The sequence below is a fragment of the Telmatherina bonti genome (genome assembly GCF_933228915.1).
Source record: "Telmatherina bonti genome assembly, chromosome: 4".
In the NCBI taxonomy this organism is placed as follows: domain Eukaryota; kingdom Metazoa; phylum Chordata; class Actinopteri; order Atheriniformes; family Telmatherinidae; genus Telmatherina; species Telmatherina bonti.
The window spans coordinates 16,003,236-16,022,543 of NC_136622.1; the positions used below are offsets into that span (position 1 = coordinate 16,003,236).

General features: G+C 40.4%; 1 protein-coding gene across 1 annotated transcript in view; it reads right to left on the reverse strand.

The window, feature by feature from the left end:
• Nucleotides 1-19,308, reverse strand: part of nphp4 (nephronophthisis 4) — a gene marked incomplete at both ends in the record, with an annotated part of 186,617 nt that overhangs the window by 34,395 nt on the left and 132,914 nt on the right. The window contains one exon of the mRNA XM_079239613.1: nucleotides 6,376-6,510. Within this exon, the coding sequence (XP_079095739.1) occupies nucleotides 6,376-6,510 (135 nt within the window). The remainder of the gene's footprint in view (nucleotides 1-6,375; nucleotides 6,511-19,308) is intronic.

Consider the following 19,308-nt stretch of genomic DNA (forward strand, 5'->3'; position numbering starts at 1 on the left):
CGATTTTGAGGGGATTTCACCACGATTTTGCCGTCGCAGACCACGCTGCGTCATCGTGGAAACATCGTAGCGTCGGGATGTCCGGTCGGGAGGTCGTAAGCCGTACAGTGTGAGAACACTCACGAGGAAGGATTAATTGCTGCTACGTTCTAACTAACGATGATGCTGCGACCTCCCGATCAAACTTCTGGCATGTCAGAAATTTTCCCCGTCGCTCGTACAGTGTGAGTGGTGTTACATCACGATTCTACATTCACACCTGCGCAGAAGACACTGGTGGAGTTTTAAACAATGGTGGGAAACCCCAACTTCAGATGTGTGCGGTGGACACAGCTGCTAGAAGAGAGATTAGTAGAGCTATGGAGAGAACACGAGGTTTTCTTTTTTTATTTCGTTTCAGCGCACAAGACAGCGTACACAACTGCAACAACTTGCAGGGGGGGGGAGCCTTTCCCCGACAGTCAGATTTCTAAAATCGCACAGTGTCCGCTCAGCATTAGTTGCTAGATTTCTAATTACCAATGGTTTTCCAAAAGAAAAAGACCCTTGCAGAGAGTATTGACCCCAACCTGCAGTCCAAAAAGCACTGCGACATTAACAGACTTGAAGCTGCACCGTGTTATCTAAAAAACAGCTTTACCCTCCCACCCACTCAGTTTGCAGCCATGTGATGAAGTATTTGTCGCAGCGATAGGAAGAATAAACCCGGACTCTCTGAAAGTGGCCATAAATCTAAAGCAGAAATGATCAGCTAGGACTGCGGTATTAAAAAAGAAAAAAAAAGTATGTGATACATCAGTAAATGGAAGGTAAGAGCCATGGGGAGATGGGAGAGGAAACAGATAGGAGACCTTTTATGTAGCTCTTCAGGAACATTACCAACTCTGTTTGCTATGCACCAGACATTAGACCTCTTCTAATTCCCAGTGTACTCATCAGTTTTTTACAGTTCACTGGAAACCTCTCTGGTGCATTAACCCAGTTCTGCTTTGTTCTGTACAACTTGTGCTCCCAACTGCGAAGCTTTTGCTTGGGTTTTTCTGACTGCAGTGGATGTAAAGATGCAACATGAACTGTGTCTATTTGTCTCTTCATTCCATTGTTGGTGGTGTCATAGATAAATGTGAGAAACTGGAGTTCTGGGGCCTCATTTCTGAAGCTGTCGCACGCACAAAATTCTGCGTACGCTAATTATAGTCAACTTTTGGGATTTATAAAAACATGACCTGGCGCTAAAATCTCTTTACCTTTACACCAACTCTGACTCTGACATCGATCAAAATCTGGAGAAATGGGAAACGGAGACACCAAAGGCAGAAAATAAAACCAAAGAAATGGTTTAAACTTTGAGTCATTTGATCAAAATCAAATATAAACTTTTATACAGAATGTTGTACATTAACAGCATTTGCCAAAAAATAGGGAAATGCATATTTGATATTCTTACTCCACCACTTAAAACATCAACCAAAGCAGTTCCACGTGTTATAAAAGCCATTTCACACAATTAATAAGTCGTACAGCAGCTGCCACAGGCCTGCTAATACAGGTCTAAATGAATAATTACAATTATTGGTCGCCCATCATTAGGCTATGATCAGGGTGTGTGCACACAGCTTTATAAATTGGGACATTTTTTTTTTGTGCCGCATTTCCTGTTTTACGTACGTATGCCACCTGTAGTCATCGTTGCTACGCACAGATTTATAAATGAGGCCTCTGGCTGGTTTGCTTTCTGATAATGCTTTTTTCCAGACTTTTTCACCACTCACCTGTTGTGTTTTCAGATATTTGTCAGATGATTCAAAAATAAACTTGTTCAATGTTTTCACACAATAAAAGCAAACAACATAGGTTTTTAAGCATCGGTTTTTGTAGGGTCTTACAGTATGTAATAGATCTTAAATGTCAGCTGGTAGTGTGAATGTTTCGTTGTATGAACTCAAGCTTTAAGCCTCCATGTTTGGTGCAGAGCCTATGGCATAGCTGGTTTTCCAACGTTGTGCCTACATTGTGGCTCCTCCATTGTCTTAAATGTGTTTTCCCCAGAAACATAACAATATCCTGGTTTGTAAAAACTGTGACTGGTTTACTTGATAGGCTGTGTTGACATCACATATTGTTTTGGTTAAATTGTTGCAAACACCATCTTAGCTGATGTCTTCTTTCTTCTCTGTGTTGCAGTAACTTTAGTCCTTGCCAACAGATCAGCTCCACACATACTCACGCACTGAAGCTCCATCCAATGACATTAATTTCCACTGAGCAGTTTTTGAAGCAGACATGAAAAGATGATGCACCGGTTGCACAGACTGTTCTTTTTGGTCTGAAACACCACTAGTGTATGATTCACAGCGATGCATTTTGTTAAAGCTTGGTGCAGGTCATGTCTGACATGTGGGTTTCAAAATAAATTCTCTGACACCAGATCTGTCATGCAGATAGTAATGCAAGTTGAACTTTAGACAACTTTCCACTCCAATCAGCTCTAAGCAAGTAAAGCTAAATACGAAAACCCAAATTTAATTTTGCAACACACAACCGTTCAAAGTGAATAAGGTCATGAGACATTCAAGCCTGAATCACGTGTGAACCACCCTAACTGGACGGATTATATTCTTTTGTGAATACACACACACAGAATCTTTACTTAATGTTATCTACAGTAATATTTTTAATTCAATTTCATTTTCATTTATTTACTACTTTTGTTTAAACTGCAAATTGTTATCAAAGGTAATTATTTTATTTAGTCACCCAAGATGATCAAACAGAATCAAGTATTGCTCTTAAAATGAGCTAAATGACCAGCTTTATTTGGAAAAAATAATTTTAATATCCACTGGACATGGCCACAATTATCCCGATCTTTTGCTCACTCCACTGGATTCCTGTCTCCGCGATTAAATATGAGCTTTTCCTCCTCACACACCACTGTATCCATTCAGTCCTGTAGCCCTTTGACATATTGTGATGTAAAGGGCAGTTACATCCAATGTATTTTATTATTATCATCATCATCATCATCATCATTATTATTATTATTATTATTATTAATAATATTATTATTATTATTATTATTATTATTATTATTATTATTATCATACTGTTATTATTATTATTATTATTATTATTATTATTATTATTAAAAGGGGGAAACTTTTAAGTAAAACTGTCAAAAAAAAAAGTTTTCTTTCACACTGTAATTGCCCAGAGCCTGCAGACTGAACACTTTCTGTGCTTGAAAGCCTCCATATTTTTCTCAAAACTATCTCAATTCTAAGTGATACAGAATTTTCCCTGGAAAATTAAATTTGCCATGTTTTTCAAAACTGCCAAACATTTTCACATCAGAAACACCGTGTCAGAAATACGTCTGTAGGAAAGCTGGTGTTTAAAATTTGGAAAGAAGTTTCATTAGGTACCACAGTTTTTCTATATGTAGCAGCATTTTAAGACAAAAAGTTGTGGCAAATTTACAGTCTGCATATTTACTGCAGTTAGAGGGACAGAATGGACAGGTAGTGCCAAGGATCTCATCCTAATTTCTGTATTTTTTAGAGAGGTATAAAAGTAAATTGTGATATTTTTTTTTCCCTTCTTCTGGCTTTTTTAAATTTTCAACTAATTCACCCATCTGAATGTTTGTAAGAACCAACACAAATACTTAATAGGACTGCTAGGAGTATACACCCTTTTCTTTTTTTTTTTCTTTTTTTTTTAAATAGACACAATGCCCTACATAATAATTACTCTGTTTTGACTCTTTGATGTTAGTTCCATATGTGTAGCTTAATACATACGATGTAAATCTCATCACTCTTAAAATTAGCGACAATCATGTGACCCTTAGCTGTAAAATTATGTCACATTTTCAAACCTCGCTGCAGACTAATTGTGCACTCCAGCTGTTGTGGAAGATTGTTTTCCAAGGTAGTTTTTGCCCAAAATGATCAAGTCAAGTAATCTTTCCACACGGAGAGCTCATGTTGCAGAGGAAAACACGGTGCCAAATTTAAAGATGGCTGCACCCACTAGCATCTGTTATTGTCTTGATTAAATTTTTTTTCAATCTAGCATTATTAGTAGGAACAGCACTAAGTTGTTGTTATTGACAGTTATGCTGTTAAAGACACAAGCTATATAACCTTCCTATCTTAAAACTTTGCATTCTGGACAGGTTTGATTGCACAATGACAAATATTTTCTGTTATTACTGTATATTACTGTTGCTTTGCTGCAGCAGCCTGAAGCTAACACACCAAACTATGCAGCCTTCTTCCCACGGCACCACTAGATTCTGCAGTCAGTTTTCGGTAAAAACAGTCAGTTTTCGGTAAATTCTGCATATAAACAACGCAGGAAACGTGTCTGTCCTTTTGTGTCAAGCATAAAGGGACCTTTACCCGCATTGGAGCTAATATACAACTATGGTAAATCCTGCGTGTTTAAGTGAGTGATTTCCAAAAATGGGCAGAATATTCTCTGCGTAACCCTGGAGAAGGAGAACTAATCTAGATGCTCCTTACTGGACTGCAAGTGCCTGTACCCTCACCTTCCTGGAAGAGTTTAAAAAATTGTGACATTTTATCTGATTATCATATAGTTGACATGTTTTCTGACACACACACTCTGTCCTGGTGGAAGTGTGCTCACCTGTGGTCACAAACACATGTCTGTGTTTGTGCAGATCAGAGCAGAACTCTGACAGCTTGCCACACAGACCAGCTATGACATTATGTCATGTAAGTCTGATAAATAACATCAGATTGTTTAGTTTTTGTTGTTGTTGGTTTTTTGTTTCTTTTAAAAGTACAAAATATGAACCTGTTCTAAAGGAAAAGTGACTTTAAATGACTTCTGTTGCGAATTGGCGCAGAAAACTAGATCAAAATAAATCAACTTGACCTTGTGCAGGTAGAAGTGGGTCTGTCTGGGAGCCTGGGGCATTCCCCATCAATATAATGGCAGGCGAAACACTGTGGTTACTTCAGAGAATCAACCTGTTAGCGAAGCATCCAGCTTTTTTGTTTTTATTTATTTATTTATTTTTTTTATTAATATTGTTTAAAAGAATCAACACATTTAAAACAAATCGAAAGAACACTGGTTCCATTATTTTTAGGTAATTTATCCTGATTAAATTGTAGGTCATAAATGCTGTGATTATTGCCCACTGGGTTACATTTCTGAATTTTGTGCTCACATAAAAACTCTGTGATATCTGTTTCCCTTCCTGTTTGGTATCATTCTTTAACCCTGGACATTTTCCCCAAGTCTCATTATCAAAGAGGCACCAGGTCGACTGCCAGCGAGCTAACCTGATAGTGTCTGGCCACACTACATCCGTCACAGCCACAGGCAGGCAGAAGTGGGGCAGGAGTGTAACACGCAGCGTGTACACTCATACAGCACTAATGCATGAACACACGTAGAGAAGCCTCAGCGGCTGCTCTATCTGGCATGTCTGACTGGACTCCAGTAAAAGCAATTAGGCACATTGTTTGTTTAAATGGCACGGTTTGGTGGAGTGGAGAGAGGAAAGAGTTCAGAGTGTCACAGAGACGAGAGGGGGGGGGGGAGTGGGCTGCGAAAGGTAACAGAGCAAAGAGGGAACGGAACATGTTTGCACAGTAACAAGAGCTGTGAATAACTGGTTGCAACAGTATGTAGAGTACCAGTGGGGTGAACATATCCCTGAGTTTATTTGTAAATATGTTTTATGTGCAGTGTTGGCTGCACTGTGCTTCCCAATAAATAACTGTTTTCAATGCATTACATGGTTTTTAACGCTTGAATGTTTGGGAAACTGCATCTAAGGCCTGGTTTGTTGTTCTATTCCATGTTAATATTTTCAATTTATTTTTTAATTTTAATTTATCTGCTTCCTTTCTGCTCCATGTAAAACATATGTTATTGTGCATGGTTGTGTGTGTCTCTGTTATAGCCAAAGTTTGAGGACACATTTGGCAAAATTATGCCAGCTGACTGGTGACGGCTTGTCTAATTGAGGAAAAAATTGATTTCCTTGATGTGTACGTGTGCCTTAGCTCTTGGACTGCGCTTGCACATACACAAACACAAACAGGACTGTGGCTAGCCACTAGAGATGCCTCTGCAAGCTCAATTAGCTTGAAAATTGAGTGGTTTGGAGGTGCAGCCAACAGAAAGAATCTGAAATGTATCTAGTTGAGCTAATCAAGGCAGAATATGGTCAACACATATATGAAATGCACTAATTCCTCTGTGGCTCAGATTACCTACACACACAGGCAGTGAGTGGAGTAATTGCGGGGTTAATAAAATAGAGGTTACATGGTATATTGCAGCATAAATCCATACAGAATTCAGTGGTGTGTGAGAGGAAGTACTGACTGTTGAGTTGGAGAATGTTTCTGGGAGACAGGCTTCCTCCTCTGAAGCCACTGGTGACTTCACAAGGTGTGATGATGTGGGAATAAAATGGCATCTTGTGCACTGTTCTCTTCCAACAAGGATCCACTGAGCAACCTGTTGGAGGAAAGATAGAGTATTTGCTCAACATGAGATCCAGCATATGAACAATCAAATTAGTTAACTCTAAAATACCGGTTTATTAGCTTTGAATAGAACACTCTGACCTTCACCATTTACATGCAAGAACCTTAAAAGCAACAGTTTCAATATTTATGTCATTTAGTCAATGGCTTATATTAATTAAAAGAAAAGTTACATCTGGAGGTTGTTTTGTGCAATTAAGTAGGTTTCAGATGTTATGAAAGGGAAGCAAGTAGAAAGAGCTTTCTGAAAATGAAAATGAGAAATGGTGAAAATGTTTGCAGGATGCAAGAAAACCGTCATTATTTTGCAGATCCGAAAAATAAATTACTGAGCTGTGAAAAGATGTGAAGATGTGAGCAAATGTCAATAAAAAGAAAGGAAAAAACTTCAGGATTCTCCAGAGCAGGGTTCAGCAACCTTTATGGCACTGAGTGCCAGTCTGAAATTTTCTTCTCAATCAACCATAACACAAAGTGAAATTACGACATACAACATTTCCAACATATCTGGCATTTTATTCCATCTATATAGAGCACGTTCAATCATATTGTGAGAGATATTTTTTATGTAACTCAAAAAAAAATGCCTCCATAAACATATTGTACTGCAAAGAGAGGCCAAACCAAGACCAAAGTGCAACTTTATCCATATCAAAACAAAGCAGCCATAACAGTAGGCTACTATCTGAATCATTACACAACAAAATAGTCACAAACATTACAAAGAAATGAACAAACATTTTAAACTAAACCAAGTGTAGGCTGAGGCAAAAGCAAATTAACAGGTGCCTACCAGACAGTCAGTGTGATTCCTGGCCCTGCATTTCTTGGCTGAGCTCTGTGATCTGGGGGTTGTAGCTAGTTACTTTGAGTTGCAAACAGGCCTCAGAATGCTCCGTTGTTAACCGACTGCGGGTGGGGCTCAGCACATGTTTCATGTGTGAAAACACCTGCTCACAGAGATATGTAGATCCAAAGACTGACAGCAGTGCCAGTGCAATGGCCCGGAGACAGCTGAATTCCTCAGGTACAGATGCCCAGCAGGTGAGAATGTGGGCTCCGTGATCTTGCACTGGTGTGGCTTCTAACTGTCGTCTGAGCTCTGCAAACCCAAAGAGTTGCACTCTTCAACTCAATCAGCTGCATTTCCGTGTCTTTTGTATCAATCCAGTCAATCAAAGCAGCATCCAATTCATGTACATCAAAATTGTCGGGCTTGATCAAGAAAGAGAACATTGGTCCGTACTTTTTAAAATCCACAAATCGCGTTGTGAACTCGGCCTCCAGCTCATGCATGTATGTAGCATTGTCAGTGGTCCTGATGTTGTAGTGTGAGGACAACTCTTTCAGGTGTCGGAAGTAGCAGAAAGTGGAGGTAGAAATCTCATCTGAAAATACTCTCAGTTTACCGACAAAAGCCGCCCATGTCTCGAACATGTCCAAAACAGTTTGTCCTGCACCCTGCAGTTTGAGATTGAGCCCGTTTAGGTGTCCTGTAATGTCTGCGAGAAACATCAGTTTCACAATCCACTTCTCGTTTTCCAGTTCTGGATACGTTTGGCCCTTTTCAGCCAGAAAGGCCTTAATAGCATCAAAGCAGCTGACAAATCGCTCCAGAACTTTCCCGCAGCTCAACCATCTCACAGCTGAGTGGAGAGGGAGATCTGTGTATGCGCTGTCCAGCTCCTCCAGCAGGGACTTAAACTGTCTGTGTGTCAGCGCGGATCGCTTCACTATGAAGTTAATAATCTTTGCAACCGTGGCCACAACTTCATTGAGATCCGAATTTGATATTTTTGCACACAGATTTTCTTGATGTATTATGCAGTGGAGTTTCATGATGGGGTGGCCGACTTTTTCTTCAATCAGTTTGACAGCTCCCTTTTGTCTCCCAACCATGGCGGGTGGACCATCTGTGGTCACTGAAAATACTTTCCCGATATTAATTCCCCGTTCCTCGAAATGTTCAATTAATGCCTTTGGCTATGTCTTCACCTTTTGTTGTGTCAGACAATGGTTTCAGGCAGCAAAGTTCCTCTCGGACAGTAGAGTCACAGTACCTTGCCATGACTGCCAAACGCGGGATGTCATTCACGTCCACACTTTCATCAAGGGCAATGCTAAATACTTCAGCATCTTTTAATGCAGCTGTTTGCTGAATTAACATTCTCAGCCATTTCATCGATACGTCGCTGAACAGTTCTAGCTGACGCCGGCATGTCCTTTATTCGTGACTTGATTGTTTCTTTATTTGGCACGTTTTCAAACTAAGCATCGGAGCAACTGAGAAAAGCCTCCTTTATAAATTCGCCATCCGTAAATGGCTTCCCATGTTTTGCAATGCAATGGGCAATGCGATAGCTTGCTTCTATTCCGTGATTTGTAACAGTGGTAAAAACTTTGAGGGAGCTAGCTTGTTTCTCGTACCTGGACACAGCACGTTTAATTGACTCTGCTTTATCTGCTTGATCTTTGAAATTCTTCTCGTGCTTTGTCTCAAAATGCCGCTTTACACTTGACGTTCGGCACACAACATTCTCACAACAAAAAGTGCATACAGCACGGTCTTTTACATATACAAATCCAAACTCTTGTGTCCATGTAGGCTGGAATACCCGAATTTTGGCTTTTCTAGAAGCCGGCGTTGCCATTGTTGAAATCTGTAAAGAGCGTGGGTTTCTGGGAAGGGCGCACGGGGCTACGGCTAGAGCACTGAGGGGAATGTGGGCGTGTTCTGTCACTCAAATCCAGGCAATCCGGCCATACCTGAAGAAATCTTCATAACACTGAGAGGCGTCAGCATGCCAGTGATTATGCCACGGGGTGCCACCTGTGACACAAGTGCCAAAGATTGCCGACCCCTGCTCCGGAGCCTGGCAATATGAGCCATTAATCATGAATGACAGATGTTTGCAACCCTGTAGAAAATACACAATGACCCTCCATCAATCCATTCTCCACCGGTTATCTGGGGTCGGGTCATGGGGGCAGCAGCCTAAGCAGGGAAGCCCAGGCTTCCCTCTCCCCAGCCACAATGCCCAACTGTGCGGGGGCGTTCCCAGGACAGCTGAGAGATATAATCCCTCCAGTGTGTCCTGGGTCTTCCTCGGGGTCTCCTCCTGCAGGGACGTGCCCGAAACACTACACCCAGGAGGCATCCAGGAGGCATCCTGACCAGATACCTGAGCCACCTCAACTGGTTCCTCTCGATGCAAAGGGGCAGCGGCTCTACTCTGAGCTCCTCCCGGATGACCGAGCCCCTCACTCCATCTCTAAGGGAGAGCCCGGCCACCCTGCGTAGGAAACTCATTTCAGCCGCCTGTATACGAGATCTCGTTCTTTCTGTCTTGACCCACAGCTAATGACACAATGACCACTATAACAAGAATTAAATGGTTTACTGGATGTCAGTTGAACAAATAGTTGGTTCCTTTGTTAAACACATAAATCTGTTTCACAACTTTATTCACATCAGGAAAATGTGAGGAGTTACAAGATTATTACTGACAAATAAACAAAGACACAATGTCCACTTTCTTGTTTTTTACAAGGTATACTCTTTAATTTATGTTCCTGTATTGGCTCTAATGAAAAGTTATGGATCTCTGATCTTTTAAAATATCAGGAGTAAACGGTTTGAGGAGATAGGATCTTAAGGCCAGAATCCAGTTTTGGGTTACATGTGAAATGACGAATGATGAAGGGGCCAAACTGAGCACATTTTAAGTCAAACCCTGAACACTCAAAGAAGGATCAATACAGGGAGACAAGCCTAAAGTGGTAATTAGTGGCCTGAAATTGCAAAAGAGGTCTGGAAACGAGAAGCTAGCAACATGATGAGACGTGCTGATTGATGGGCAGGCTTGGCCTCTTTATGGCTTGGCCAAGTGGGTGTCAAGAGATACTGCAAGCCTCAGCTGCAACCAGCTACTTGTATTTTTGTAGCAAGCTGTTAATGCATTATTTAAAAGAGATCTTTCCTCATATTAGTCTTGCCACAACAGATGCTTAATTCAGGATGATTTATGTGGCCACGTTGTCAGGTTATATTTTTTATTCAGCATTCTCTGTCTCCTTTTAATTTTTTCTATCCATCCATCCATCCTTCCATCCTCTGCTACTTACCCGGGGTCAGGTTGCTGAGGCAACTGCCTAAACAGGGAAGCCCAGACTAACCTTGCCCCAGCCACATTTGCCAGTTCTGTAGGGGGATACCAAGGCATTCTTCCCCCGGTCTTCACCCTGGTCTTCTTCTGGAACACCTCACCCTGTGTCTGGGAGGCACCCTGACCAGACACCTGAGCCACCTCAACTGACTATTTGACAGACCCTCCTCTCAAAGACCCCTGAATAGACCTTACTGGGGAGGTTGAGGAATGTGATCCAGCTGTAGTTGGATCACATCCTCTGGTCCCCCTTCTTGAAAAGGGAGACGACCACCCGGTTTGTCAGTCCAGAAGCACTGTCCCCGATGTCCACGCAATGCTGCAGAGGCATGTCAGCCAGAGCCGCCTCACAGAATCCAGAGCCTTAAGAAACTCTGAGCAGATCTCATCCACCTCTGGGGCCTTGCCACCAAGCAGCTTTTTAACCACCTCAGTGACCTCATCCTGGCAGATAGGAAAGTCCACCCCTGAGTCCCCCAGCTGTGCTTTTTCATCAGAAGATGTGTTGGTAGGATTGAAGAGGTCAAACAACAGTCAGGACCTGTCCCCCCACCTGAAGGAGGCAGAGGGAAGCTACCCTTTCGTCCACTGTGGTAAACCCCAACGTACAGGCACCAAGTAATGGGCCAATGAGAATACGCACACCTGCTCGGCACTTCTCACTGAGAACAACTCCACATCCAGCCCTTCTTGAGGGCACGGGTTCTAGAGCCCATGCCATGAGTCCAACTATGTCTAGCTGGAACCACTCAACCTCACGCACCAGCTTAGGCTCCTTTACCCCCAGAAAGGTGAAGTTCCACGTCCCTAGGGCCAGTTTCTGCAGGTGAAGAATGGACCGACAGGGTCCCCGCCTCTTGTTGCCACCCAGCTCACATTGCACCTGACCCCATCCACCTCCCATGCCACCGGACACTCGCGCTTGTGCCCCACCCCCAAGCCTGGCTCCGGAGGGAGGCCCCCTGCATTTCAAGGTATGCTAGTACATGAAACAAGAAACCAAAACCATACCATATTTCACTAACACCAAGTTTTCCCTCTTGTTTTGGCTCCTAAAATTAGTATCCATCTTCTATAAATGACTACATTACACATGATGAAAGTTCTTCACAGACTGTTGCTGGCTCATCAAATTAAGAAATTAGAGATGATTGTGGATTTTAATAAGAAATAGAAAAAGCAAAAAACTATTTCCATCTTGGAAGAAGAAGTGGAGGCAAATGACTTCTACAAATACTTTGGAGTTCCGCGAGAGAACACAGTAAACAAAACCAATAACCCATTTACAAAACAAAACTGAGATTTTGCTTCTTAAGGAACCTCAGATTCCTTAATGTCTGCACCAAAACGCATTCAATCAGCTGGAATTTTCTGAAAGTCTGTTGTGGAAACTACAATCTACTTTGGAGCCAACTTCTGGGGCAGCAGCATCAGCTAGACCTTCAATGAAACTCAGCAAACAAACAACAAACTGATGTTGAAGCTCACTGAAGAGAGAAGAATGCTGTACAAGAAGCTGGAAATAATCAATTCTTCACTTTCTCTTCACGAAAAAGAAGAAAAATAGTTTTTTAGTGAGAGGCTTGTAAAAAACTACAGAACAACTCCGAACATTCCTGCCATCACCCTCCAGAACGCAACTTTGACTGAAAAGGATTATTTAAAAAAATGCACAAAACAAAAAAATAATACAACAATATAATTTCCCTTTGGGGGACTGATGATGTATTTTTCATTCATTCTCATTTCATTAATTTTTTTAGAGCCCCTACAGCATAGGAGGCTTGTTTACTCCAAAAAAAAAAAAAAAAAAAATACACGCAAAATTCCCATTATTGCAAAGTGACACATACTTGCCAGGGGCCGACTTGCTATTCTGCATCATCTTCACTTTCAAATACCACAGGTCATAAGTTTTGTTTTGTGTAATTTTAGATCTAAGGCTACCACTTAGAATCAGTTATAAATAAATGACAACACAGTCAAAGGAAATAAAATGAAATGTTAATATCTGTTAATGTCTCTTGTTCTACAATGTTACCATTATTGCTTCTAGTTTCCTGGCTTTGAATCACCACACTCCCAAAAGAGGCACTTAATTTAAACATAAGACATTTTAGAGTTTTCTGAGAGGATGTGCATCATCTTTTCAAGAATGCTTTCATATGAAATATAGTCAGCGCAGCAATTAAGAGCCTTTGCTGTCTAGAACGGCCACTTCAATTAGCTTGTAGAAGTTTCAGAAAAAGCCCAAAGCACCCTCCAAATCTTTTCCAAGCAAACTCCTTTATCAACAAACAGATAATGGGCAGCAGCTAAATGAGTAATGGGGAGCTGGTGTTGCCATGCAAACGAACAGAGACAGCAGAGTTCTGCAGATTAATGGGAGAGGTGTCTGCCATCCCAATGCATTCTCCACATCATCCATCACCCTTCCCTGGCCTCAACACTCGCCTAAATGTATTTGAGTTATATTTCCTAAATATTGCCGTGAACATATTATTTTTCAGGCTGATTAAGCATATCTAATCAATATCAAAGCCCGAGATTGTATTCATCATTATGGACCTTTCAGTCTGTTATCTTTCAGTCAAGAAATGCTTTGATGATGGATAGAATTACACAACATCCCATCAAGGACATGATAAGATGAAAACTTTGAATTACAGACTGAAGAACCCAATGTTGACCCTGATTAATCGGCTATCGCGAGAGTCATCATGAGGCTAATTAGATAACACATCAGTGTTTATCTAGAACAACGTAGACGTCTTCCCCCTTGGTCACGTCATCTGCATGTAGCTGCTAAATCCCTCTGACATTCTTCAGGGTACAGTTTTAGTAAAAAAGCTGCACATTTTTCACACCTTTGCATTGTGTGCACAGAGAAAAAAAAGAAGCTATTAGCGAACAATGTGCCAGGAGGCTGGATTCAGATTTATTGACATCCCTGCCCCACCATTTACGTTGCATGACAATAACCCTACTCTGCACTACACCACCTGTCTGCACTCTTTGCACTGTTGGCAGTTCTTGAGGTTAAGGTCACAACAAACCTCTGATTTACTGGCCTCCAGAACAAATGGGGAGCGACTGCCCAGAGGGGTTTCAAAGTAGTCTGCAATATTCGATTTCTTCTGCTTTCCCGTTCCAGGCCACTGACCTTTAAGAATAAGCAGATTCTGCTTCGCCTCATGGCTAAAGGCAGAGCTGATACAGCCAGGCATTAATGTAGCAACAGGCTTTTAAAGAGTGAGACATATTGTATGTGCACCCTTTAAGTCACCTGTAGCTAAACTAATTGTTAGGTAAATTTCACTGATTTTTCTGTCCCAGTTGAGACAGCTTTAGGGAAAAATGCTTTCTACAGTCTGCTGCTCCAACAGTCAGCCTCTCCAGGGCTTATCAGGCTGCTGCAGATGAGGAGCACTGTCAGGTCTGGAGAAGGGTCTAATCGGCCTCCTCTACTGTGCTGAGGCAGATACATGCTCTCTGTTTGTGCATGTTTGTGAGAAAGTGCCTGTGTGTAGGGTGCAGAGAAAATCTGAGTTAGAAAGAAAGGATGTAGCCGCAACTACGTCAGCAAAACTATTTTATGTAGATTTTCTATCCTGTCACATTTGAGCCTTTTTACCATGTGTATATATTACTATTACTGACTCCAAGTCAGTACTACCAACTTTCTTAATTTTTTGTAAGCAAACAGAACCTTTTCATGAAGCTCTGTACAAAATATATGTAGATATATTTATAAATTATCTATAAAATATATGTAGACTTAAACTTCAAATGTCATTTAAAACGTCACTTTGGACTTTTAATGGAAACATTGTCATTTAAAGTTACTTTCAGGTAAACAAACACAAATGTGTTACATTAAAACTTCTTTATTTGACATATCTTTATTGAAAAACACAAAACAAATCATGATCTTAAATAATATTTGGCCTCTGAAGGTGATAAGACCACAGAGAACTGTGATTTAATGAGACACTTACTTTGCTCCAAATTATTCTGCATGTACGATTGAAGTAAATAAACATTTGGGGTTGTGTTATTCTGTAGGAGATTTTGTTTGCATTGTCTGTCCTTAAAGTTTACATTGCTGATCAAAATCTCAGGCAAGTTATAAAATTATTTCCCCAGGTTCACTTAATTCAAGGGAAACTACTTGACCATTTAAGTTTTATTCACAAAAACATAGTAAGAAAAGTCTAAATTAATTTGAATATGAGGTTTTTATTTGACCAACAAATTAACGAAATGTAACATTAGACTTGATATACTTTTTTGTTTATCATTCACCACTGACTAAAAAGTCAACATTTTTAGTGTGATCATCTGCTTCCTGATATTTATTAGGGGGTAGAAGACAAGTATTCGACTATGTTCAACAGGACCTGGAGAAAAGTTTTTACAAAGTGATGCAAAGTGTCTCAGAAACTTTAAGTATAAAAAAATATATCACATTAGACTTTATAGGGTTTAGGAGGTTGTTCTACATTTTTCTCCATTTGGGAAAAATGATCTTTCTGCAAATGAAGAGGGTAACGTAGCCCAATGCCTTTTGGATATTTCATCAAAACTAAAGTGATACAACTGTATGGACAGAAAATTTTTGTGATTCAGAGAGAAAATGAGTTCATCCAAAGACAAATCAAAGTCTCTGGCAGGCAAGAATTTATATAGATGCTCCTTTTCAGTTTTATTCATTGATAAATGATGTGCTGCTGTGGATGGTCCAAATGGATGTCCTGTATCAATGGTGGATTGTCCAACAGGGCTGTGGCACCAGCAAGGTGGTAGATGAGATTCTGACGGACCATACCTTGTCACTGTTTAAAACTAAGAACCAGGCCATGAAGCAAAAGATCCCACTGAATCCTTGGTTGCTATGGATGCTATGCTGCTGCTACAACAACTTAATTTTCCTCACAGGAATCTCAAATTTTCTGATTGACACAAGGAGAAAACTCATGACGACCACACCATCCCCTGACATCATCCTTACTGAGAACCTCTGGAGCCTCCTTAAAGGGAAATTTTATCCAGATAAATGGTAGTACACCTCCAGACAGAAACTTTGGGCAACAATTCTGGTATTCTCAAAATGACAAACTATCCATGGACTTATAGGTTCAATGGATAAGAGAGCTCTGAAGGTGACATAAAAACGGCTCCTTTGTTAACATAGAACTAAATCTATAAAAATATTTTCTCTCCTACAAAATGCAAAATATACAACAGGTGTACATTTTCAGTTCATTACCTCCTACTTAACTGTTTTGCATATTAATTTGGAACAGAGTACAACACCTCTCCAGGCTCGTTATGCTCACTAGGTTATCTGACTGGTTGAATCTACTTTCATCAAATGCAGGCAAACGTTTCCACTGTTTTTACAGTCTTCAAAGGCCTGCAAAGACAACAAACAAACAAAACTAAATGGTGAACAAAGTGGCAAATTTTTGTTAAGATAAAAACTGAGCAAAAAGGAGTGGAAATACAAACAGGTTGGAAAACAATCTAATAACTGCTTGATTTGGCTGAGCCTAAGAAAAGTTAATCAATATGCAGTGTCAATAAAAAGAAAGGATTATAAGCCATTAGAATGAATAAAATGGCCAATTTCACAGCAATCCTTCTGTTTTGATTTCGACAAATAAATATTGAACTGATTTGACCAAAAGATGATGGCTATATCAAGACTTTGGAGCAAAAATGTTCAGAACTATCTAGAACAAAATGAGATGTTCTCTCAAATCTTGATCAATAAATGTTAAGCTATGATACTGTATACTACTATATGTCCCCCATCCAAAGGAAGCAGAACAAAGTGAGAGAGTGTAAGCACCGTCTTTAGGTACCACTGTAGGCAGGGCGAAAATACTGAGTAAAAGAAAATCTGAATAAAAGCCCTTTCTAACACCAGGCAGGAATCTGCAGGGCAAGAGGGAATTTAAATATGTATGTTATATGTCACAAAAGTCGCTTTGGATAAAAGTCTGCTAAATGACTGTAAAGTAGAATAGAATAGAATAGAATAGAATAGAATAGAATAGAATAGAATAAACCCAATAAGGAACTAACTGTTTATGAATGGTATTAACCTCTGTGGTGCATTATAAAGTTGTTCAAAAGGACCAAATATACAGAAATGTCACTTTCTTCACTTGATACTAATTTGCCATCTGTTGTGTTTGCTTTCGCTTGTCTGTTTCAGAGAGACAATATACATTAATCACTGTTAATAAGCCACGGATGAGTCCACAGTATCAGCCCCTGGAGAAGCTGGGGGCTTTAAATCATAACGACATCAAGGATTATGAAGATTATTCAATATTAACCAGGCTCAATCTTTGACAAGCTGCTCGTACACAGCAACGATTCTACTTTGACAAGTACTAGTCAAATCTCTCCTTTTAATATGCTTTGTATTGCCTCCATCTTTATTTTCCCCTATTTTGAGTTTAGCAGACGAAATCAGTGAATCATCAAACCTTTTCTGTGTTTTTACTAATCGGTCATTTCCATGGGATTCCCCCGCCCGCCTGTACAGTTGTCTGTGTGGGAGAATTGTCTCTCTCCTTCAACAAAATCAAATCCCAAATGCTCCAGCCAGGATTTTGCAACTATCAATCATTCAACTAAGCTACTTCCTTTTGTCCTTTATACAGCTATTAATAAAGGCTGCTTTATAGAATGATTGAATAGGCCTGACAGCGTGTATCATTACCATTTAATAAATTACTTGTCAATCCCACCTTGTGGTAATTAAAAAGGATATCATTTGGTGTTTCACTCTTTACAATTTGGAAATGACAGTCTGCCACTCATTTTTTTTTTTTTTAATACAGCTTAATTCTGATAAATTCTCAATGAGGCAAATTAAAGACCAGATTAATAGCATGCATCACTAAAACACAAAATTAAAAAGCAGTATGTAGTCAGGCCTCTGTTGCTTGTGAATTTTAATGGACTGGCGAGGAGATTAAATTGATTAAATAATTAAAAATGTATGATAATACAGTCATTATGTCAAGGCTCACCTTGTAAATACAGGAAAAGTTCAAGTTTCCACTGCATTAATTCCACTGGTTTAACAATGAGCCATTTAAACTTTCCTACAGATCAGCTCCTCTTCCTTCCAAATGGACACATCATCTTTCTTCCTCTTTTTTTTTTTTTTTTTTTTGCATGACCATAAGCCTTGTTTAAAAGCAACGTTCCCTCTCCTGTGTATCTGCACAGCCTTAAAGAGACGCAGCCTGCCTCTCAGTTTGGCCGGCGTGTGACTTTTCGAAGCAAGCCAGAGGGGATTTAAAGTTTGAAGGAATTTTTCAATCCAGAGCAGCCGTGTAATCCCTCTACTGAACTTGAAAATCACAAAAACTGTTTGTTGTTGGGGTTTTCACATGGTATGAGTGATACACTCTACCTGTCCACTTCTCATTTCTCCCATCCTGGCTCATCACACAACTCGTGCACGCCCTGTTACACCTGCCTGTCTATATGTCTGCGTGTACGCATGAGTGCATGTCTTCTTGACGTGCGTGAGTGATTTGATAACTATGCATGTACGTGAGTGTGTCTGTGAGTGTCACTCCAGTCAAATCCCAGCTTCACAGCCTTAACCGCCCACCAAAAAACAGAAGAGTGCTGATTCATTATAGCTTGATGACATCCATGACAGACGCTGGGAAAATGAGAGAAACGCAGTCGACGTAGGAGAAGTGAGATAGCAAAACAAACAGCCTGATAGAGCCTGGAGGAGAGTGTGCGTGAAAGGGGGGTAAGAGGTAACTGAATGAATGGGAGAAAAACAGAAAGACACTGATGAAGAGTGAGGCGAGAAGTGAGAATGTGAGAAATGCAGCGACAGATGGAAGCAGAAACAAAGAAAAGTGCTTGCAAGCATTCCCTCCCGAAATTGATTCTGACTGTCGGCCAGAGCGCTTGATGGATATCTGAGGCTTGATTGGAATTTACATGCCAGACACAACCCTCCCCCTTCCATCCCACCCAATAACCCGCCGCGTTCTCAGCCTGCTTTGAGTGATAAGCACAATGAGAAAGTCCTGGCATATTTAACTGTAACAATGGCACTGCTAAGAAATTCTTTGGCCTGGAGAAGGATGCATTGTTTATGGGAGGGAGTATCGTTTCAGCAGTTGATTAATGGCAAGGAAGCTATCGTCAGCTGCCATCGTGCCGTGGGGGCACGCCATGCCCAAATTAGATGAGCACAAGGGGAGAGGTAAGGTGATCAGCTGCCAAACGGAGTGGAACTATCACATTATTTTGCTTTGGCACAATGTTTGCTCTGCAAAGCACCACACCTCTCAGTGCTCATTCTTGGGGGTTTGTAGTCATTTCCAAACTCTACACGTGAATAAAAGCAAACAGACAACATCACTTCCTAATCTAAGGCCTCAAAAGAAATGCAACCTGAATATGTAATATGTAAAATGTCCATTTAAAAAGCTAAATAAGCAAAACTATCTACTACTTATATTTATTCTTGTGCTTTCCATACAAAAATTGCAAAGCAATTCACACCTTATCTCATGCAAATACTCTCAAATCTGGTGTGTAGCAGTGGA